Genomic DNA, 24,477 nt, shown 5'->3' with positions numbered 1-24,477 from the left:
GGCCACTTTTGGCAACTCGGTAGGATATATACACACTGCGAACCAGTAAAGATAAAAGCAGATCAGTTTAAAAGATTGCCCCGTACACCCTGAAGCAGAGACTGGGATTACTCCAGCCATTGAATCTTTTTTGAGCCAGGGAATAATAGTACCGACCAGAAAATATGAAATACTCTTATTAAATTATTCAAACATTACCCTAACTAGATGCTTTGTTCTTACCCACCCCGACGAGGGAGAGCCACACAATTCCACCCAACACAATTGTCTGGCAATGACGCATTGTCTGGTGATGCACAGCGCAGACCACTCTGAAGTACAACTGCCATACCCAAATCTTGTCGTTCATTGACGGGTCTTGTTTTATAAAACACAGGTGTCAGGTGGTCTTGGGGTGGTACGCGGTGTGCGTACCCGGAGAAGTGGTGGAGAGTGGAAAGTTGCACCAAGTGATGTCAGCACAGGTGGCAGCACTAGTGGCCCTGAAACGAGCCTACCGGCTGGCAGCTGAACAATCTGTTAACATTTACACTGATTCGCGATATGAATTTGGCGTAGCCCATGACTTTGGTCAACTCAAAGCGGAGAGGTACCAGGGCCTCAACCGGTACACATACAAAGTACCAATATGTATTGGAACTTTTGGATGCCATAATGCTACTTGATTTTGCTGACTGAACTACTAAATTTGCCGCCACCTTAAAAGGCAATGATAAATACATTTTGCCAGCACAAACCGCACAGGAGGAAACTCTGTGTAAAATGTTAGAAGACCTTGTGTAGATGCAGGAAAATGCACCATCTCATGAAAAAAAATGGATTAGGTAGATGTGCTGCGGGGGCGTGGCTATAAGTGTCATCAGTAAAGATGGCTGCCTAAGAGCCTCCAATACGGAGAAGGAGAAACATGCAAAAGATCCCTCTCTTAGCCGCCAGCTGCGAATAAAAATTACAGCTGTTTGCAACCAAGGTCCAGAGCTGCTGATCAGTGCTTTTACGACTGCGTAGACCCTCTGCAACCTGAAGATCGAGTGGGATGCGGCACACCTAGTCTGACTGGGAAAGGTTGCCTCTCGGTCTAGGCCTAGAGTGAAGGAGCAAATTGCGGCCTGTGTGGTGATCACAAAGCATATATTTTGTTTGAGCTCTGCCAAAAGATCGCTGTGACCGCCCATCCTGATGCCGGTTTGTACAACAAGAGCCTATTGACAGAGTTCATCAAATAAAATATATGCTTTGTGATCATCACACATGCCTTGAAAAAGACCCATGTTGTGTCGAAACACATGTCGGCTGAGTGCATTAAAACAATCACCAACAAATATAAAGCAACAAGACTGCTCCAATTCTTTGTAAAATCTGTATCCAATCATACAAAGAGTCATTACCACAAGGAACCAGCGCCCGGGTACTAACGGTTCTTCAACCCAAATTCATACATCTAACGTGCAAGGGTTTTCTTTTCCAAACTAAAGTGGTAATGGCAGTTCTTGCCAACAGAAAAGTTCACAATTTCTCAGGTGGTCAAAGTGACAAAAGAAATGTCCCAAAATGTATAGTTTAAATATTCAGGTGTAGCACCTTCCCCTGGATTCCTTATGGTTCTACTTTAGGAGCTTGTCTCCTCCTTATGTGGTCTCTTTTTATTTTCTGATCTCCTTGGACCCCAGACCCTGTATCTTTTGAATTAATTTCACTGTATTCTTAGATTTTCAGACTTGCAATTCTGTTATTTCGACCAACTTGGTGTACTTTCCTGCCAATCGTATATTGTCTTCTGATAAATCTCTTGCCTTCAGGGTCCCAGGCCCTATTCTCAGATTCTCATGTGGGTGCGGGTCCCAGACTCGCAATGCGTGGTCACAATAACTTGGTTTATTCTCCTGCCAAGCGTATGCTTTCTTTTGGACTACCTCTGTTTCACTCAGGGTCCCAGACCCTCTCTGGCTCTCATATGGGCACCGGTCCCAGACTTGCAATGCTCTGTTGCAATAGCTTGGTTTATTCTTGCCAACCATTTTCTTCCTTCTGTGCTGTCTGTTTCTCTCAGGGTCCGAGACCCTCTTCGTGTTCTGCAGTTTTTCCCTGATTCCACCTGGACCTCAACACCTCTCGCTAGGCACGCGTACCTGTTTGTGTGGTTCACATCTTCCGAGCACCGGTGCTTTGCTCTGAGGCTCCAGTAGAGTTCAGGTGCTATCTCCGGTGGCCGGAATCTCCACCCATCAATTTTTCTACCTTGGTCTCCAGCCACCTTTTAGTTCTCCTTCTTGTTGGCAGTTGCCCCATCAGTCTCTCCTCCCTTTTCGGGTTATGCTTTTGCTTTCCGGCTGCTTGATAGATTTTTGGACCCCCAGAGGTTTGTTCTGGCAGCGTGCAAATTAACTCCTTCTCCCTAGGCTACATTTGCACTCGCTTTTGCCTCCAAGCATGGCTTCTCCTGCTGGGGTCCCCTGTTCGCCAGGTCAGTGTCTCCCGGGTTTCCTCTTTGGAGGATGGATCTCTCCAGGTTGGTTTCCCTCTGATATTTTATATTTCCTTTGACCAATCAAAGCCGTGAGACACTTAACCGTTCAGTCCGGTTCTATGGAGTGATCTTCATACTTCTGGTCAGATCTTCACAGTACTTTTATTGGAGTTATATAGAAAGCACTTTGTATGTTCAGGGCTGCTAGTCCGGGAACAGGGAAGGTGAGTTTGTCTTGGGGAAAGAGGTAGGTTCTAATGAAGCAGAGATATACCGTGTTCTCCGAGAAGGGTTGTCCTTAATCCCATAAGGGGCTTCTTCTCCCATGTGATCCTCTCCAGTGCACCACCCCCAGCGGGATTATTGTACCGTGGGCGCACCACCCTGGCCCCAAGCGAAAGGTCTCCCCCCCCCCCCCCACCCCCTCTAGGGGAAGGGACGACAGCCACAGGTTAATAACAATATGTATAGAATTGAGGTGGCAAGTGACTATTGGTTGGCAGGTACCTTGCATCTTGAATTTTAGTACCCTGCCATTGTTTTGCAAATGTGCAATCGGGGTCATCAGGAGTAAATTTCCATTGACTGACTGATAAACCTAACCAACAAGTGATTCTGGGAATTGCTTGATTGTCTCGACAAATTCCCAGTATTGACTGGCCTACTTTTTCATACCAGCACTGTCAGTCCCCTGTGTTTTTCAATGAAGTTCCAGTAATCGTCTTAGTTATCTCTGTGAGTGATATCCCATCTGAAAATCAAGTGCTTGCTGATTTGTTCTCACCAACAGAAGCTGACAATTGACCATCACACCACCCCTATGATTTCCTAATCATTCTCATACGATCAGAAGATTTTGCACAGGCACATTTAATTTCTGTATTTATGGAAGTCGTATGTGGTCATTCCCTGCAATTGGGATTCAGTCAGCCTTTGCCTGCAGGGGGCCAGCTCTTTATTTGTAAAAAAGAAATCCAGGGAGCTTCGGCCATGCATTGACTACTGGAAGCTAAACTAGATTACAATTCTGAATCTCTATATGCTCCCGCTATGTCCTGATCTCATTGCCAAGTTCAGGACGCTTCATGGTTTACCAACCCGGAATTAAATAGATCATATATCTTGGTATCCATCCAGGAAGGAATGGAAGATTTTCTGACCTTTTTAACTCTCCTGCCGCCTTTCAAGACCTTTATTACCAACGTATCCATGATTTGTGTGGGGGTTGTATAGCTGTGTATTTGGACACAATACTCTTCTACTCCCACAATAGATGAGACCATATCTTGTACTGCCACAAAAGATGAGACCATATTGAACATGTATGGGAGGTACTGCACTGATTATGAAGAAACTGCTCATATGCTTAACTGGAGAAATGCCAGGTCCTCCCAAATGAGGTGGAGTTCTTGGGCTATCTTCCCATCCCAAGAAAACTGGAGTGAACTCCTTTCACTAGATGCATTTACCTACAACCTTCATTAACTATTTGTTGGTCTGTTCTCGTTCTGCCCGCTTACCTGCTGCCCAAAACAGTACCATTCCTGCAGCAGGAGTTGGCTAAGAAGATGATCTCTGTACATAAGTCCACAATATCCCGTCTATCAACCAAAACATCAAGATCCTGCAGTATCAACGCAATTTGGAAACTTCTCCCAGAAATCTACTGAATTAGAACTACCCAGGCATTGGCAAATACAGCCCCTCTTTCATGTTTCACTACATAAGAATCATCAGCTCCCTATCTCCTCTGGCGTTACTATTTCTGATTCTGCTGATCATGAGATTGACTTTTCTTGAGTTCTGCATATGAGGGCAAAAGCTTGAAAACCTTCTACAATGGAAAGGTCAAGGCCCCAAAGAACACCCTTGGGAACCGGCACTTCGTGTTCTGTCCCTTCAATTCAGTCGGTTAGAAGGACAATTGTGCTCTTGACACCCTCCAAAGCCCAGCCCTTAAGGGGATGTTGGATATTGTCAGCAATTTGCTCAGGTCTTCTCGCAGATCACTGGCTCCTTCTGTCTTGTTGCTCGCTGGCCGTATGCAGGGGTTAAGTTTCTTTGCATGAGCACAACTATCAAAAAGAAAATGCAGCCCACCAGTGTATGCAGCAGCATAGTAAATGGTCTCTTTGCTCACGCCTTTGCCTTGCATCATTTGTCATGGGTATCTTGTTGGCCTGCTTTGAGTCCAGTAAAACCTTTGCATACCTGTGCTTTGACCCCATGTTCCATCCCTTCTGCTGCCTTCAGCCTTCATCTCCTTGCACGCCATTTCCTGTCTGCCTGTCCTAGTGTTACTCCTATGTCCTGTCCCCTTTCATCCGTACTGTATCGGCGTCCCTTGCTAGGGACGGGAGACGGAACCTTTTTCACCAGAAAAAATCTTTTTCCCCTTTAAAGTTACAGGCGCAGCCCTGGCAGCATGCGCTCCCCTGACTCCACCCACTGGTGCCGCTCCCCAGTCCTCTTTTCGATGAGAGCGGACTGCTTTCAGCAGTGCTGCTGGGTTTAGCTTCAGCCTTGTAATTCCAAGCGCTCGTCCCCCAAATGCTGTCTTTTGTCTTTATTGAAGTACCCGCTCCTCTGGTGCCATGCTCCTCCCCGGCGCATGTCGACGTCTTTGAGCTTCAGCAGGTGTCCAGCCTGCGAAGGGCTCTTCCCTACGTCCGACAGCCACGCTCTTTGCCTCCACTGCCTTGGCCCCGATCACGGCTGGGAGGGTTCTATCGCGTGCAACTCGCTTACACAGCATGCTCTGAAGAACAGGCTAGCTTGGAGAGAGCTCTTCGAACGATCGCCTCCAGAGAACTTGAAGGACTTCATCAAGCACAAGACAACCTGGCAAATGTCTGAGGGGGTACCTGTACGCAGCACTACCAGCGACACGGTCAAGGGCACGATACCTACCAGGCCCTATCCTGATGTGCAGGGTAGGCTTCAAGCTCCACCGCCATGAGTCCTGGAAGAGGCCAGACCTAGCGCGGCAAGCACCACAGCGAGGGCATGTGGCATGCAGCCTGACAAAATGGCAGCTCGTCCGATACCACCCCATTTTGGGGAGCAAGTGGGAGAACGAGTTTCGAAGTGGGACTGGTCTTCACCAGGTACGTTGCCTACAGCATATCCTTCAGCGTCGCAGGGCAGATACACCCCGCACACCCGCATTCCACAAGGCAGAGTAAGCCCAGACCCCAGCAACCTCAGGGCCTTACTCTTGCGCCACCTAGCGCCCCACCTGCCTATGAGGACAGGGTTTTTAAGAAATTTCTCACGCTTATGAGATCCCTCGGATGGGAACCATTCTTCAGGATGTGATCAGGGACAGGTTAACTCCTGTCCCGCCACCTGCACCCATAGTAATTCCTCCTATGGCTCCAGCGTCTCAGGCCCCTGCTCAGCCTCGGCTGCCCCCGCCGGCTCCCAAGGTTACGGCTCCTCTTCCTCTTGCTCCAAGACGGTTCCTAACCAGCCTCCAAAGCAGCCTCCGGTTCCGGTCACCACTTCTCAGTCTGTGCCGCCCAGTTCTCCTCACCTGTTCCAGACTACCCAGGACACCCTGGTGGACACTGATGAGGAGGACCCCGACACTCTGTCTTTGGCCGAGGCATTTCATGAATGGCTCGGTAGTCTGGCCGAATACTTGGGGCTTCGACAACCCGATGTTGATCAACCAGAGGCGGGGGACCTGGCCGAGGTCCTCACTCTACGCCCCGCGGCAAGAACGGGGATTCCAATGCAGAAGGACGTGGTTGCCTTGGCCAAAAAGGGATGGCTTAATCTCCATTCGGCACACCCTACCAACGGGTGCCTCAACACCAAGTACAGGCAATTGGTAGGGGATCCACTCTTGCTCTCAGCACACCCTCAAATTCACTCTTTGGTGATTGCAGCGGCCTCCATCTATTCCAAGCCACAGTCTTCCTCGGCTACCTCATCCTTGGCGCTACTAGGAAAGGAGAAGATCTTGGAGGCATATGGAAAGAAGGTCTATTCCAACGCCTCACTGCACCTTCGTCAGTCTAATGCGGACGCTATACTCGCAGCCGTTAATCAAAATGGCAGGAAATGGCAGACTTCCTTGCAGAACCTCTGGTGCAGAGTCGGGCGTGCTTCAAGGCTGGGCTGGCAGAAGCAAAGATGGTGCCTCAAGACATCCTGCAGGCCACTGTGGCACATATAGACTCATGCCATCTGCATCGCCATGGACATGAGAAGGATTGCCTGTCTTCGGGCTATCAGGTTCAACCCGTCATCCAGGAGCGCATATTAGTCCTTCCATTCGAGGGTAGCTACCTTTTTCATTCCACCACCGATGAGGAACTTGAGAAGGAAAACTGTTCCCAGACTGCAAAATCCTTCTCTATCCTCACAAAGTCCATGCCCAAGACGTACACCCAGACACACCAGCGTTCTGACAAGGGGCGGGCCTTCAGCGGGTTCCGGGGCTTCCAGGAACGGAGGTCCAGGCAGCTGGACCCCTCCCAAAGTCACCATGCCGCAAACAGCACAAGGTGGGGAATAAGGACTTCTTTCAGTCCCCCTCCTCAACCCCAGCCTCTGAGGGGAAAAAAGGCATGACACTCCCACCCAGGCCCACTTGTCTCCGTTGGGGGGCAGGCTTGCCCTTCATGCTCTTTATTGGCGTGCAAGGTTTGCGGACCCCTGGATCCTGTCAGTAGTGTCCAAGGGCTACCGCCTTCCGGTTCCTCCCTATCCTCTCTCCTCCCCTCCACACCCAGAGATTGGGACAATTACTCTGTTGGCAGAAATTCCATCCCTCCGTAGCGAGCCAGGCAGTGGAAGAAGTCCCAGCCTCCCAGCGGGGAATGGGCTTCTACTCCATGATTTTTTCGCCATACACAAGAAGAACCAGGCTGGCCTGAGAGTTGTGTTGGACCTTTCCACCCTGAAACTTTTCTTCCCTCTTCAAAAGTTCAGGATGGTTACCCCATCACTTATTGGGGAGACACTGTGCAAGGGAGGAGATAGTGCTACCTACTTTCTACACGGACCCCAAGAACGAGGCACAGAGGGTTCTGCGCTCTCTAGGTGTCAGGTGTGCTCTAAAATTCTACCTGGACAGAACCAAGAGCTTCTGCAAATCGGAGGCTCTCTTTGTCACCTTAGGTGGGTCAAGGCCAGGCTATCAAGCTTCCAAGGATTCCATAGGAATTTGGATGGTTGCAGCCATCAAGGAGGCTTATGAGCACAAACAAACTTCCGGCAAATATGCATGCCCATGCTGTCATGCTGTCAGAGCCAAGGGCACGGCCGTGGCTTTTCAGTGGCAGGTCATCAGTAAAGCGGCTACATGGGCCACGCCTTCGGCCTTCTGCAAGCTCTACTGCTTGGATGCCAGCTCCAGGTTGTTCGCAGCTTTTGGTCGGGTGGTTTTAAGGAACCTGTTTTCTTAGGCAGGTCACCCCTCAACCCTGGGGCTATGTTCAGTTGTAATTGCCCATACAGTATGGAGAAAAGGGAATGGGATGTAAGAGGAATTATAAGTTACTCACCGTAGTGACTAACGTACTCCTAGTCCATAGTCTTCTTTCCTCATACGTCGCACCACCCCCCCCCCCTTAATAAAACTGCTATCATTAGGCAATGGTAATATTGTCGACGTGTAAAAGGTGACTGATGGGTGGCACCAGTGGACAGGGTCAGTGGAGCGCATGCTCCCAGGGCCGTGCCTCTAAATTAGAAGGGGAAGAATATTTTTTCTGGTGAAAAAGGTTCTGTCTCCCGTCCCTAGTGAGGGACGCCCATACAGTATGGAGGAAATGGGACTGTGGACTAGGAGTACATTAGTCACTACGGTGAGTAACTTATAATTTCATGGCTCAGCCCCAGTGTTTGTTTTACCAATGTGGTTACTTACCAGATTACCTACCTTTGATGAATCTTGGGCCTGTGAGGCATGAGCAACTGGATGATGGGAGGACTGTAGGCGAGCCCAAGTACTGGTTTTTCCTTCTCCCTCCCTAGCCCCGCAGTCTGATGTTCCACTGCAAAGCTGCTCTCCTAGCCCTTCCTGCCTCTATGCCTTGCGCTTGAGGGCGTATGCCCTATCCAGGCAGGGTGGAACTGGCCTGCTTATCTTTCTGTTCCACCTCATTGTCTCCTAGGGCAATTTTGGGAAGCTTAAGTCTATGCTGGCTCACATCAGTTTGTGCGCCGGATCTGTGAGTCAAAGCTTGTAAATTCTCATCCGAGAAGCAAAATCAAGCATCCCTGGTAGAGAGCTGGACATTCTATCCCTGAAAGTGAGTTTAAAGCACGAAGAAAGCTGGATGCAATTTCCCTGAAACTGTATTAATTTGGAGGATAGTTTCTGTAGTCTCACACCTTCAAAAGCTTCACTGATTTAGAGCATTTGCCTACATCCTAATTTTTATCACTTATGTGTAATGGTTTCTCAAAGCACGCAGTCATATACTGATTTACCCTCACTAAAGAAAAACATATATTACATATGCCAATTAACCATGTATAATAATGGAAAACATAATTTAATTATAGACATGAAAAGGCTTCCTGGAACTGCTCAATTAATACTATGTCAGATCCTTGTATCGGTGCCCATTTTAAATGTATTCTTACTGCAAGGTGCTCCCCTACAAGTTTAAGCTATCTAGTCAGTGCGGGCGCCTTTTTCCAGGGGAGGGGTGGGTTCATGTGTGAAATAAAATGTGAAAAAATAAAATAAAATAAAAAATAAAAATCGGTTTATTGTACTTTTACGGAGGGGAAAGGCTGGTTTTGTTCAGTAACTGGTAGGAGGTAGCAGGGATAGATGGAGGGGGGTTTGTTGTTGGTCATCAAAGCTATGTTCGTTCACATGAGTTCTACATCACATGTCGTATACGGAGCTGGTGCATTAATAAGTACAGAGATGCTTCCTGTATCTGCCATATCTGCTAAAGCACTATAATTTTATTTAAGAATCAAAACGGATCCAGGCCCAAAACCCCATCAGTAATGACTTGGAATATTAGAGATCGAGGCAGCCCTAAAGTCTGCTAAATTTATGAATTCACCATTGGGTACATATATTCCAAGTACAAGAAATGGAGTGAGCATAGTGCAAGTTACTCATATCTGTCATGTTCTACAAGTAGCCACCTTCACTCGTAAATCGGTGAGCTTCAAATTGCACACTGTGGAATCAAATACGGACAGATTTTGCGGTTGGCGGGAGATTTGGTGATGCACACTTAGTGATTTTGAGCATATACATGCACCCAATATCCATAATATCGACAGTTCGTCCTCTAATAGTGAAGTTGTGTGTCAACTCGCTAAATTGAAAATGAAGGAAAGGCAAGGCCCTCCATATTGGTCCACTCGGAAATGGCAATTGGGACATTTGTGGACAAGTTAGCACTGGGTTCGTTTTAATAGGAGTATGCAATTGGCCTGAAAGACGGCATAACTAGGGAGGAAATGCATGAGGTGGGAAGGTTGTTACTCAATGGGAAATCCCTGGGCAGAGACAGTCGGTCCACTGAGTTTTTAAAGCTTTTGTTGAAGTATTGACCCCAGCTCACATTTACAAGAGCCACAGGAGGCCTCTTTCGCAGCTGGGGCCTAACTGCAAGCCACGAGAATGGCACTACATCAGCCTGCTAAATCAGACAAGAGATATACATACTATAGAACAATACCACTTGAGAACACAGATAATAAAATACTTGGACCAAAATTTGGCAAACCGCCTAATGCGATGTATAAAATGTTTTCATCTTGCTGGTTCAAACATGCTTCATTCCGGGGAACGCTATGCAGCTCAATCCCCGGAGTCTCTTCTCACTGCTACATAATAAGCCCAGGCACCCCAGCAGTAATCACCACCATCGCTGTGGAAAAGGCCCTAGACTATGTCAGGTGGCCTTTTGCTTAAGTTTCTCATCAGCCCAAGTGCAGAAATACACTTCATTAACATGGTTCAATATAGCTCCCCTGAAGCCATGGTGTGTTCAAATAACACTATCCACCCATCCTTCATCCTATATGTAGGCACACATCAATGACATGTATTCCCACTTCTCTATGTGCGGGCCACAGAACCACTTGATTGTTATTTTCTCACCATGAGGAAAACATGCTACTGTATGTAAAACTCCAGAAATAAATTGTGGTCCTGGATAATGTAGACCAGTGTGACAGCGTGGTTGGCTTGAGGATTCACGGGGGGGGGGCAAGGAGTCTGAGTTTATGACTTTCATCACTAATATGAAAAGAACAGGACAATTTGGGATTTTTATGGCATGAAGATAAAATTGATTATCTTGGAATCATGATTGAGTCAAATTTGCACACCATGTATGTGTAGACCTTCAGTAAACCACCAGGAGCACTTGAGAGAAAATAGAATGATTAACAAAGCTGCATATATCTTTTATAGTTAAATTCGGCTTATAAAGATATTCCATTTGTTGCGCCAAAGGCATGCTACACTAGGCTTAAAAAGAGATTACCTTTCACTTTCTCAGATCACGCGCCAGTGAGTCTTTCTTGGACTTTGAGGACGCAGAAAGATCATGGAAGCTGAACGCGGCTTGCGGCTCTCATGGGGGACCCATGGTAGGTTGAGAAGGAAATTAGGCACTACTTTCAGTTCAAGCCGCGGGGGGACACGTGGGAAGAAATGAAATAGGAAGCCTTTAAGGCATTTATTCGGGGGTCCGGATTTCGAATAGGGCAGAGCTGAACCGCATCTGGAAGATCGAATTGGTGAGATTGGTATTTCAACTGAAAGGCCAGAATGGGAAATATCAGACTACTGTGTCCCACAAAGTGTATCAGGACTTGCAAGCGGTTCGCTCCCAGTTGAAAACTTTCTAGGGCAATAAGGCGGAATACTCCTTAATGAGGGTTAAACAATGGTACTATGAACTAGGCAATAAGGCTGGAAAGCTTTTAGCATGGAAACTTAAGGGGAGAATAGCGCAGTCTGGTGTCAGGCGGTTACATGGCACGGATGGGATGACGATGAGGAGAGAGGCAGAGAAACGGGAGGCCTTCAATAAGTATTATAGGGATTTGCATTCCTCGGATGTACAAGCGGAGGAAGTGGTCGAGGCCTTGTTAGATGGTTGCACGCTGCTGGTGGCGTCACAGGCACATGGACAGATTCTGAATGGGAGATCACGAAGGAGGACGTACGGCACGCAATTGCGTCATTGAAGGTGGGCAAGTCCCCTGGGCTGGATGGGTTAATTACTGGGCTCTACAAAACCTTTTCGGAGAGTCTGGTGGAGCCGCTCAGTGCTTTCTTTCATGAGATGTGGAAGGAGGGGGTGGTGCCAGGATCTTTTGAGGAGGTAAGGGTTTCTCGGATATATGAGGGGAAGGATCCAGAGTTGTTCACCTCATACCGTACAATTACTGTGCTGAATATTGACAACGCTATGTGAAAAAATACTGCCGGGGTGACTGAAAAGGGTGCTGCCAGACCTGTTGGGGGGAGGTCAGTCAGGATTCATGGGAGGGAGACAGGCAGGAGACAACACCCAGAGAATAATTGATTTGATAGATGTGGCACATAGGAGGAAGTTGCAGGCCTTACATGCCAAAAAGGAATTACGAAGCTAAGGTGCTATTTACTTTGACTGTGATCTGATTAAATCCATATAGACACCGCAGGAATTATTTTCCACACCAATGAGAGAAAGTAATTTGCTTCCTGCTCACTTGCCGTTTCAATACAGGAGGGTGCTTTTGCATTCCATCAGCAACGTCAAGTTTCCCATGGGTCTGACCGAAGCTTTTTCTTTGACAGTCGAAATCTATTTAGTATTCTGCTGCACATGTTAATGGGATCTAGAACTCGAGAGCAGAGCCTACATCTGTCCCTGCCTTCCTTCTCCTGAACCACGTCGTCCTGATGAGGCTGGTCCAGAAATGTTCATGCAGGACCCTTTTTCAGTAGCCGAAACTCGATTACTGCAATTAAATATATTTGTTATAAAGGATTGAGGCCTTGCAAAAAATTGTTCTAAAACAAATCATGAACTTTGAATATTGCAGACAAATGTCTTTTTGTGTGTTCTCTTTTGTTTTAAATGTTTACTTTATTATGTTTTTTTCTCATGATATGTGAGAGTATGGTATGTGTGTGGTATACATGTGTTTAGGAGTGCAGAGAAAAGAGTTGAAAGAGTTGAAAGAGTTGAAAGAAAGGGTAGGAGCTACAACCGGGCTCCAGTGTGGCTAATATTTTTGATTAGAATATTTTTGGTTTGGGTGTTTTTTTAATTAAAGTTGTACTTTAAGAATATATTTCTATTTACCATAAATGTATATGGCATGTCCTTGTTCTGAATACAATTGACTAAAATTGCAGTAGGGCACACTATCTGTGTGTACGATTCCCTTTTTAGGTTTTCATTGTGCCCTAGCCAAATGGAAGCTTTACCTTTACCATTACCTTTACCTCTTTTTGTTCCTGAAAAGGCATTTCACCGCCTGGAGTGGTCCTTTTTGAGGGCGGTGATGAGGCAATTTGAATTAGGAGAGGTCTTTACATGGGGGGGTATACACTCTATATCAGAGCCCTTGCGCTAGGGTAGCGGGGAGCTTTCCCAGAGGGTTCAGGCTTGCGAGAGGGATAAGGCAGGGGTGTCCACTCTCTACACTGCTTTTCACCATGTCAGTGGAGCCCTTTGGAACAAAGTTGCAGGTCCACCCAATGGTGCAGAGGATTTGTTATGCAGGGCAGGAGAATACAATTGCTCTCTATGAGGATGTCACCTTGTTGACAATCTCAGAGCCGGAATCACCCCTTCCTTGCGTTAAGGGGCTTCTCAAAGAATAGCAAGAGGCATCAGGTTTTACGGTCAATGTCAACAAACATGAGGCCTGGAACCTAAATATGGCGAAGGACAGGGTGGAGGGGCTAAAGGGTATATCACCTTTCCAGTGGGCGTCGCAGAGTATCAAGTGTCTAGGGATACATCTAACGGCAAGATGCTGAGACAAGTACGAGGTGAACTACCCTAGGGTGCTGAGGGCTGTCCGGGAGGCGATGGGGAGCTGGAGCTTGCAGGCTATGGCACTTCGGATCGTCACTGGGCATGTTTTGTGATGAACGTGAAGGCAACCTCTCTAGGGAAAGGCTGCGATGAGGCGGATTTGTTCCTTAGGTTATACATGTTGCAGGTTATTTCGAAGATGCAGAAGGACATTAACAAAGGAGTAATATAACATTGCTTACCTTCCTTTGCAAACAACCCACAACAACTGCAAAAACTGCGCAGAGCATCACCCAACACAGCCTATTTTACGGCACTGCCCTCCTCATACAGCTGCTACAAGACCTCACGGGCCAGACCACAATGACAAATAGGAGCACAGACATCAGCCTTCCTGCAAAACCTGGAAATGACAATGCACTTCTTGCGCCATCAAAATCTCTTTAGGAAAAATATTGAGGAGTTCTCTCCAAAATAAAAACACTGATTATAAAATGGATAAATGGGATCAGAAAAATCATTACAGACATCTACAACCTCCAAGCAATCAAGAGTTGTGAGGCAAATTATAGAACTGAAAGTGAAAATGAGCAAATTGTTGCATGTTTGATCCATTAGGAACCATTAGGGCCAGAAGAAGACCAATGTAGGAAGAACTATTTCATAACAAAAAAGACAGATTTTATATGGGAGAGCCACATCTCTGCCTCTGGGTTGCGCAGTCTGCAGTTCCGTGGAGCGTTGTCAACCATCACCAGAGAAGACCCTGATTCACAATATAATATTTCCTTGCAAAAATCTGTATTTCCAAAAACATGGACTACCATTCCCATAATGCACATGCAATATATCTGAGAAACCTTGCTGGCCAACCCAGAAACCCTTTTGTACTCTCAGTTGCTCAATGGTTTCACTGTGTCTGGAAGAGGAAAGGCACATTTCAATGGACTGCAAAACTCAAGGTTCCATGGCAATTACTGTGCTTTTGTTTCTACATAAAAAACTCCTGGAGGTTGTCAGTACTATATCCTCTCCCAAAGTCCATGGCAAACATTTCCACTAACAACAACCGAGACCGCTTGTGTGCAGCCCAATCATACAGCTCTACTCTGGCTTTCCCCCCTTCAAGCCCTGCTTATAAACGGACACATCCTCAAGCTCCCTGCTCGTGCATTGCACTCTTATGCAGCTGAAACCAATTTGGAATCTATCTGCTTTGCTGACCATTCTGCCTTGTGCCTTGCCTGTGATGGATCCATTTTCCAATGTTGCCTTGCACCAATTTTTTCACCCGTACTAGCTCAGGCCTCCCATCTCCGGTCAGTGTGTTCGTTTCTTCCCTTGTCCTGTATCCCTGCAATCATGTACCAGGGTTTCTTGTTCCTCCATTTCCCAGACCCTGCTTATTGTACTGTATCCCTACAACTGCTATCAAGTCTGTGCGTAAAGAGTCCAGACTCAAGCAAGTTTGGAGGCATCACAATGGGGTAGCATTCAAATGCCGTCAGACGAGAGAGAAGATCTTACAAGCTGCCATTAAACGCCTAACAAAAAAGTGACAACAGCCAAAGAAAAAGGATTCCTCGCATCACAGGAATTGGACTTCTTGACACAAACAAGGACACATATGGCTATCTTCTAAAGAGTCCCAAAAATGTACCAATATTTAGAATTATGACGGTCCTTCATGGTCCGGATGGACATGTTCTTGCAGAACGCACAGTCCTCCTCCACATGCGACTTGTCGGCATGTAGGCAGTAGAGGCACCGGGAGTGTTCGTCCTCCTTAAAGACGTTCTGCAGTCCACATCCTGGGCAGTTCCTAAACAGTTTGGATCCAGTAGGCTCCTTTGTCCTGTGCCATGTTCAAATCGGGGTAGGCCTCAAAGGTCTTTCGGAATCCTCAAAGAAGTGGAATTCAACGAAAATCCGCCCTTGAGGGGCGTAGAAATTTCCGAAACAGGTCACCGTTGATCGGAAGAAGAATCGGTGGAGCCTGAGACTGGAATTGACCAAAAAATAAGAGTAAACTCCTTGAAAAAAACACAATATGCAGTAAAAGCTCAAGAGCAAAGCACGAGGACTCCCAACACTTGAACGTGCGGTAAAAATCTGAAGATGGCTGCCAGAGGAGGGGCTTAGGTAGAGGGCAGCCATTGGCTGGGGGGCAGTATGACCCAGAGACCAGTGATTGTTTACTAGTAGAAAGACAGTCCAGAAACAAAACAGATTTTTTCTTTACCGAGGATTCCCAGCCTGACGGGGAATATTCATGAGCATGTGAATCCATGCCAGACCCCGTGCTGGAGAAATAACACTATCCCAGAAGGATAATTAAAAGGGCATGGAAACTATTTGGGAAGCCCTTTTAGAAGGCAGCATATTTGAGAAAACTGAGGCTATCCTCACTTAACTTTTTCACACCTCTCTTTAAGGGTAAAGAAAATTATGCTACAATATCGGCATATTATGCCAAAGGGAACCAACAAACGTAACAACTTCAGATGTGCATAAAAAGGAGGAGTATACATAGGCGATAGCTGGTAAGGGCAGACATGGCTTCATGAAATAGTACCTACAAAAACCACCTTAAAAGAATGGCCTCCACACATGTGTTAACTGTGTAGCATCAGATATACAGAGCACAGGATGGTAGACCGAGAGTTACAATCCCTATGGAAACAAAACACTCACACCAACTGTAATAGCACGATGGAGGTATATAAAATTATGCTACCATGTAACAAGATACATAGGAATGACAGCGGAAAATCAAGACTTCAATTTTTGAACAACGTAGTTGCATCAGAAACAGGTTGTTGGCGAGACCTTTCTTGGTATTTTTAACACCAAGAGTCATCATCTAGTTCTCAATGTGTGGGTCTGAACTTCGACTCTTCCATAGTCACTGGGGAAGTATTAGGTTGACCAGTTTAAAGACGAAATCTTCCCACTTTATATTACCATTTATTACCCCAATAGTGATACAAAAAACATACGTTAATAGTCACTTGGATAATGCTGTGCAATCTGCAAACCACAGGGCATGGATTCTGTCCCAACACGGACTCCTTCAAAGTCACAGGATCTGTGTTGAGCTAGTCGATCACAAATACAACCACGTTCCTTTATTTTGTCACATAGAAGCCAATAGGTGAAGCAAAACACACCACAAGCCATTGCAATATGGTGTCCACCAGGTATTTGCCAACCATAAGATGGTGGCACACGTAAACACAGTCCTGCAAGGGTCCTCTAGGGGCTCTGTTGGCCACCCTCTTAAATCGAGAGACCAGAGTGACCGGGTTTCCCCGGCACTCTTGGTTACATGCACATTGGGCACAGTACACAGCCAGCTGATGCTGCCAAACAAACATACATATTCCCGGCGGGAAGCACCTAGGACGCATGTAGGGTGAGCATCACCTCCAGCAGTTAACCAATAGCATTCTTTATACAAGTAGGCATAATGAGAGGATACTGATTAAAATGTCACTTACTAAAAGACATGTTTTCTCCAGGGCATTGGTACGCTTAATGATAAGAAAAGCATTTCGAATAAAAATACCAGTTGTCAGCACCACAATCACCTTAAAAAGCAAATTTGTAGCAGAACATGAACCAGAGCACAGTATATGATTCAAACAAATAAAGAGAATTCCAGCACCCAACAAGACGCTGCTACTACAGGTAAGGCATTATCAGTATTGTTGGCTATATGGTTTTTCTCACATCATTACTAGGAGCATCAAGCAAATGGCTTTCTCCCTTAATGCCCACAGGTCAGCATTAATAAAGAAGGGCACAGAAGACATCCCATTTCCCAGAGTTATGAACAGAATTAAAAAACCAGCAGATATTCTCTACACACCTTAACTGTAGTGAAAAAGACAAAATAAGTACTCCAAGGCTACAATAAAATGTATTCCCCGTTTCCTCCTCAAAATTCTAAATAGGAATTTTACCCTGTGTTACATTCTGAAGGAGGCATCTATGTCGACATCTATGCCAAATACAAAAAAACACATGCATGAACACATCCCAAATGCACATTTATCTAGGTTGAAAATAGTAAAGGGTGCTCAATCAATATCAGTAGTGGTGGAATCCTCTATCTAGGCATTTTCCGTACTTGTCAGGATGTTCATGTTTTTTTCTTGACAAACTTCAGCTGATAGTTTTGGAAAGATGTGTGTGTGATTTCCGATCATTATTTTCAGTTTGGCCGCATACCTCTCGCTTGTATACTGAAGGGTTTTCGTAACCTTTGTAACCTGAAAACATTGCTGTGCCTCTTGCACAGCTTGGTTGCAGTCCAGGTATAGCAATAACTGAGATGATCAATGTTCAATACTCATTTCCTTCTTGCCGCATTAAATAAGATATCTCTTATCTGTAATTAATAAGGATTTTTATTATTATAGGACTTGGTGGTACCCCCAGGAGGGTCCTGGTCATCAGCAATGTATTGGCACGCTCTTTAGTGAATTTCTGTGGGCCAGGTCCGTAATAAAAAAATCTTTAATAGTAGTTGTTCAGCAAAGTCTTCCATCTTTCCCTCTATCTTTGTGGACTATGGAAGACTCAATGTTGCTAATTCTGGATCACCCCTGCAAGTCCTGAGTCTAGCCACTGCCTTTTTTTTAATTCCACCTGTAATTTAGTAACATTATTCTGTAGATGTAGCATTTTCTCTTCAACCTCACTTTTGCCTCTCTTCCAATCCATTTCTCAGTCTGCACCATGGAATTGTCTACTTTTCAGGTCAATTGTATCTAACCTTTATCAGCGCCAAGATGCCTTCGGGCGTACGTGCGCTTTATAAGACTATATAACATAACAACCTTTGACCAATGGTGTCTTCACTTTATTTAAGTGATTATAGCAGTGAGGCGACATTGGGGGAGTCAGTGTCACAATCTTAAAGAACAACCTGAGCAGCATCTTGTGAAGCTTGTTTTTTGGTGGTGATTCCAAACCCATCCAGCTCTGCCTTGCTCCTGTTCTACATCTCATCGATGTTCAAGAGGAAGCACACATGTTTTACAAATACAGACCTTTTAGAGAACAACCATCAGTTTCCAAATCCTATGTAGCAAATCAATACTCCAATGTAATTGTGTGGGGTGTGCCTCACTTAACAGTCCAGCCCTGAGTCCCGTTTTATCAGGAGCAATCCTGACATGTATCTGAGCCAGGAGAGGGTCTAGTAAATGCGTATGTTTACCATTTACTTGTATAGGTTATCCAACTGCTGGTCTTCAGCTGCTGGTGTCTGTTCCTACAGATCTCTCTAGTAGCTCAGCCATCAGTCTTCCCTCACCAGGTCGTGAACACCTTCAATCAGTGCCCCAGACCTCCTCCCGCACCAGGGTTATGCGAGAGCCAGACATGCGCACCCACCATCATGGTTTTGATGTCTATGTCGTTCTCGGCTGCATGGGCGCCTCGGTCCTCTACCCCTTGCACAGGTCTTGGCAGCCACTCAACATTTCTTCGATGACCAACCTTGGCTCCAACTCATGTTACGCCACCATGCACCCCAGTGATGACTAGAATACGAGACCCATCGCCACAGCAACCTCCAGGACACAGTTCTACAGCTCCAATAGAGGGCTGGCCACCAATGGCTATCGCTGTGTTTCTCAACTTGCGACTATCATGATTCTTTAAAGGATTTCTTTTCCTAGAGCAGAGCTCCACTACTATGCGTCCGTCCCTCTTTGTTTCCTTCAACTAATTCCTCCACTTTAGTTAATATTCCTTTGGGTATTATTTTGCTCCTAATGTATTTCATATTTATTTATTTTAACCTAAACCGTGAGGTATACTTTATATTACCTCTTCATACCAAAGTCATCCAGGTAATGTCTGCATTACTGTTGTATGTTAATGTTTAAAACTTTAAAAAAAAAATCTTTTTATAAACTAAAGGATGGCAATAGGGTTGTGTTTTCACTTCATTGTATGTGAATCTTGTGAAATCAGTGCAGGTTTGTAAAATAATACTTTCACCAGACCAGAAAAGTGCAATCTGTGTCCTTGTGTGCATATGTTTAATTAATGATGGAGTTCTGATTTGGAATAATATCATGGAGTAATTGGATTTTATTTGCAATTTGTATGCACACAATTTGAAATAAAACAATACAAAGTATACATATGACTTTGTTGTGATCCAAAACATAAACAAGTTAAAAACGACCAAAGTGTGATAAGACATTTCCAACTGATACATTTTTCAATGCCTTTGGATCAAATTCCATGAATTGAAAGAAAAATAGTCAATGTAGGCAGAATCTAAGCAAAAATTGCACAGATGTGGATTTTGGAAGACTGAATCTTAGTTCTCAGAGACTTGGAAATCTTGATTCTCACAAAAGGTGTATTGAAACTTAGTCTCTTATTATTGCCAATAGGGTTGATAGTTACAAAGCACCCGGTGGAGTGGCGCTAGCCAAACAGGGGGCTAGGAACGCGGGTTTGTACTGATGGTATATGCCCGAATCTTATTCCTCCCTGGCTGCCTACTGTACCGCATTTATTTTTTTGATACTTCTGGACCAGGGCCCCCTCACCCTGCAGTTTCCTTTCCATCCGCAATATGACCCAACATCTCCCCCCACCAATTACCAATCCTTACCTGCACTACTCCCTCCCACTCCTGCCCCTCACTCTGTCCGCTTCTTGGCCTCCCTGGAAAGATTTAAGGAACACTTTTCATGGATGATTGGCATGCTTATTACGCGCAAATGCAAACTTACTTAAAAATAAAAAAATGACAGCAACGTAAATGGCTTGAGTGCTAATAATGTTGACCTCTTCAATCTGCGGTGCCCCTTGGTGGCCACAGCCCTTAGCCCTCACTGAGGCCCATGGCTTGCAGGCTAGGGGCCGCCCCACACCTCAGTGGTTAATGCAACAATGTTATTTTTATGTTCATTGAAAATATTCAAATTATTTGGACTCATAAGGGTTTGCCTTCCATATTGTACTAATTTTTTCAATGTATTAAATGTTAGAATGGCATTGTGATTTCACTTTTCTGTTTTTCTTTTGAAGCCTCTTTTTGCATTTAGTTATAAAGAAAAATTCCCTGTGAATGGGTGGAAAGTGTACGATCCGGTTGCAGAGTACAAGAGGCAGGTCAGTGGTAGCATTCATTGTCAATGTTTTTACATTCTCAAAAATAATGTGTTCAGTTAGGAAGTCTACCCATCCAATTGCTTGTATATATTTGTGGTAAAGCAGATGTGCAAAATGTAGAAACCGTTCTTTTACTAAAAGTTAATATGCTCTGCTGTTTTGTGCCTGAGTGTGAAAGTCAGTAGGGCATGCACATTTTGCAATGGCTTGAGAAATGGGTATATTCAATGGGCTTAATAGTCATTTTGTTCCGTTATATTCTACGTTTTCCAGAATAATTTTATTGATTGACCATACAAATTGCATACCATTTAATCAGAATGTCCATTCCTTCTCTGTTTAAAGATAGAATTACAGTTATTAAAAAATGCCCCAAAAAGCTGTACCAACAGTATATTTTTCAAATGTTTTAGATTTATCATAATACTGGTAAATGAATATATAATTTACCAATCACAAACCACATTAGCTATAGGAATTTGCAGATACAAAATTATAAAAGGAGGGAAGTACTCATAAATCTGCCGTACCTCCACCTTGCCATAAAGTAATAGAAATAAGGCGTTAATACTATAAATGTTTGCCTTATGAGCAGACATGTGAACACTGCAATTTTCATTCCTAATAGAACCTTCAACAGCTCAATAGGAGGTTAAAAAACGGTAACATAACTTGTTTAAACTCTGGCTTCATCATGACGGTTTATCTTCTGATGGGTAAATTAAGCTCGGTAATATCAAGTTCCATTATGGAGTTTTTGATGGGTAAATTAAGCTTGTTAATATCAAGTTCCATTATGGAGTTTTTGATGGGTAAATTAAGCTTGGTAATATCAAGTTCCATTATGGAGTTTTTTCATCTAATGTAGTTGAATATTCACCTCTAGTTCTCCAGCATTGGATCTTTCATGGAGTCACATGCTTAGAATATTCCTTGTCCCGGCCTGACGACGGGGAATATTCTAAGCATGTGAATCCATGATAGATACCAACGCTGGAGAAATGGAGTTAGAGGTAAGAAACTACTCCCTTCTAATCCGCGCAGCAGTCTCTGCCATTGGCCACCTCCTTTAAATGATCACCTCATTTTCTTAGGGATATCCTCTTAACTTCCTCCACTCATTAGAAGTCTTTGCTTGGTCAGTACCAGTGCCAGGTCAAAAAATCTGATCATTTGTTCATCCACTTTCTTCTTGGAATAAAGAATCAGAATGCGCGTCACTGAATCGGAGGTAATCTAGGGGTCAGTCAACATGCAAACACTCAACATGCCAGACCAAAAGATTTGCAAACCATAACCGATCGAACACAGTGCAGGGGGTGATGGGTACATTTTTGCCAATTTTGTTGGCATTGTGTATGGCCTGTGAAGTATGTTATGTTGTGTTAACTTGAACCCTGCATTTAATAATCTACTTAATTAACATGCTTAGATATTTTGGCGCACTGGGAATCCATGAATTATTTATCAAGATCTGATTCTCAATCTGATCCTAAGGTTTGTGGTCAAGTTTAAATCATGCAATACCTGATATATTATGGAAATGGGTCTCCACAGCATGCATATTGTTTAGTTGGAACTTCTTTTTATTGATTAGCTTAAAAAACGTGCAAGGATTTACACATGAACATCATTCATCTATTTGCAGCAATACAGTACGTTGTGTCGTAATGTTAGTGTCCGTGTGGGGGTCAACATAGATCTGCACTTATAGTTAATTTGGTCCACTGTGCATGTCATTGTCGGAGGAAAGCGCAACACTCCTACCAGATTGTACATCTTTAGCCAGATAAGATCTACATTTGCTCCATTAGTCTTTGGGGCGAGCAGCCGGGCGTGTTGTTTCTCACAGTATATTTTCCTGCATGTTACTCCATAGGAGGCATTTAATCTATCCATCAATTGATGGGGGTCACTTCTTTCAGCCATGATTTTGCAATTAATGATTTTGCAAGCACACAAGCAAGTCGCTAAACCTCACATCGTGTTGATTCAGCCTGGGGAGGCTACCTAGCTGGCACCACTAAGGGGATATTTGTGGTTCTATGTTAATGTGCTGAGTGCCTTTTTTCGAAGTAATTTCTGATGTTGGTATAACTTGGGGGTGTGGGAAGCAGGGTGGGAAGAAGCATCAACCTTTTATTTTTATTTGGGGGGGTTAACCCCCAAACCTCCCTTTCTCTATTGTTTGACCCTCTGACCCACACATGTTTCGATTAGTTTCTTCTAAGTAATTCCACCTTGTTTATTCCATTCAGTTAACTCCTCAATTGTATACCATAGCAACTCCCACAATGCCCTAATAGGGGGACACTTCCTTTAAAAGTGCAGCAAAGCAGTTTTGGGGCATGACATCCCAGGCATTCGGCTTTCTCCTGTGGGTAGTATTTGCACAGTTGTAGCGGGTGCAATAATATTGGTGCAAGTATTTTAGCTTGTGTGCATAATGTGTTGATACCAGTCAGACATGTTTCGTGGTGGCATACTATTGAGTCATTTAATTTGCCCAGCCTGCTTTCTTTTCCATCTCCTCCTTGTTCAGTGGGTTGCATGCGACTGGAAGCGCTAGCTTGTACAGTTTTGCTATAATATCAGTGCCCTGTGCTGAGTTCAGCTAGTAGTTAACTATCCAGGCTGTCTGTTGGTGACACAGGGAATCTGCTAATCGGTCGTTTCAGGGAAGCCTGCAAGCTTTTATATCACAGACTGCACTTGTTGCTAGTGCTCCAGGGATTCAAACCCAACAGTGCAAACCCTTTCAAGAAAGCAGCCTCAAAGGCTATGGGCAGACCTTGAATCTAATGGAAAAACATCTTTGACAAGAAACATTGCAAATATTGAGGTAACTGTGGAGCCTCCAACACACCCAAACCGTTATATCCACAATGTCTATGCAGTTAGCCACTCCCTTGGGCCTCTCTGTCGCGCTAGTCAAGCTAGATGGTATTGTAACACTTTTTCTAGTCTAATGTGCAGTGGTGCAGGTGTCGTTTACCAGTAGCTAGCATATGAAGGTTGAGTTGCTAGATAATATAATTCCAGGTCAGGAATTCCCAGCCCACTTTTGTCCAACAGTAGAGTTATGCCCTGCCTTAGCCTGGGCTGCTTCCTCTCCCCCAAGATTAGTGTTTGGCATAGTTTACAAATGTTCCTAAACAAGGAGGTGGGGGAAGTCTGACTGTTATGTTCAGAAATATAGCCATCTAGCTATCACTGTTCAGATGATATTGATTATCCTCAATGTCCGATCAGGAGAGTTACCCATCTTTTATAGTTCTGCTCCATTTGACCCAGCAGAGCCATGTGGCTGAGTGCTATTAATTACTCCTGAGGACGGGCAAGCTGTATTCTCAGATATCACATTTGTTTCAGGACGCCAAATCAACTATCCTGTGACATGGTTGCAGTTCCTGAGCGGGAAAATCTCAGACTTAGTAGTATTGATCTTGAGCCCTGAAGTCTTGCCGAAGAGTATTACATCTTTGAGTAGGGGCGGTGTAGGTATTTCATCTGGAAGTTTAGCAAACACTAATAGAATGTCTGCATATAATGAAACTAATGTAGGTATGCCATAAATGCTCAGCACCCTGTTGATGTGCTTTTCGCTCAAAGAGTAGGGTAAAGGTCCTATTCTCGCTAATAGCAGGGAGAATAATGGGCATTCTTGTTTAGTTCATCTCGATTTTTCTAGAGGTGATGAAAGTACTCCCATCAGTAAGAATTATGTCCTTAGGGCGTTTATACAACAGTGACCCCATATCTTTTTCAAGAACATAAATAAATAGTTCCCTTTTTAATGTAGCTAATATCTTTTGCATATCTAGTAAGAGTGACACCTATGGCGAACAAGGAGTCAGGCACATTGAGTACTTTTTCAACTGGCTCTTT

The 24,477-nt window shown here is 44.7% G+C and overlaps 1 protein-coding gene across 6 annotated transcripts in view; it reads left to right on the top strand.

Annotated features, from left to right (window-relative positions):
- Window positions 1-24,477, top strand: part of MTMR1 (myotubularin related protein 1) — a 1,542,631-nt gene that overhangs the window by 695,694 nt on the left and 822,460 nt on the right. For all 6 annotated transcript variants that reach the window (XM_069612748.1, XM_069612750.1, XM_069612749.1 and 3 more), the window contains one exon: window positions 20,506-20,589. In XM_069612748.1, the coding sequence (XP_069468849.1) occupies window positions 20,506-20,589 (84 nt within the window). The remainder of the gene's footprint in view (window positions 1-20,505; window positions 20,590-24,477) is intronic.

Source organism: Ambystoma mexicanum, chromosome 5p, assembly GCF_040938575.1.
Source record: "Ambystoma mexicanum isolate Mex_15411 chromosome 5p, UKY_AmexF1_1, whole genome shotgun sequence".
Taxonomy (NCBI): domain Eukaryota; kingdom Metazoa; phylum Chordata; class Amphibia; order Caudata; family Ambystomatidae; genus Ambystoma; species Ambystoma mexicanum.
The sequence above is the reverse complement of the archived record's forward strand: the minus strand, read 5'-3'. Positions and strand labels throughout refer to the sequence as shown.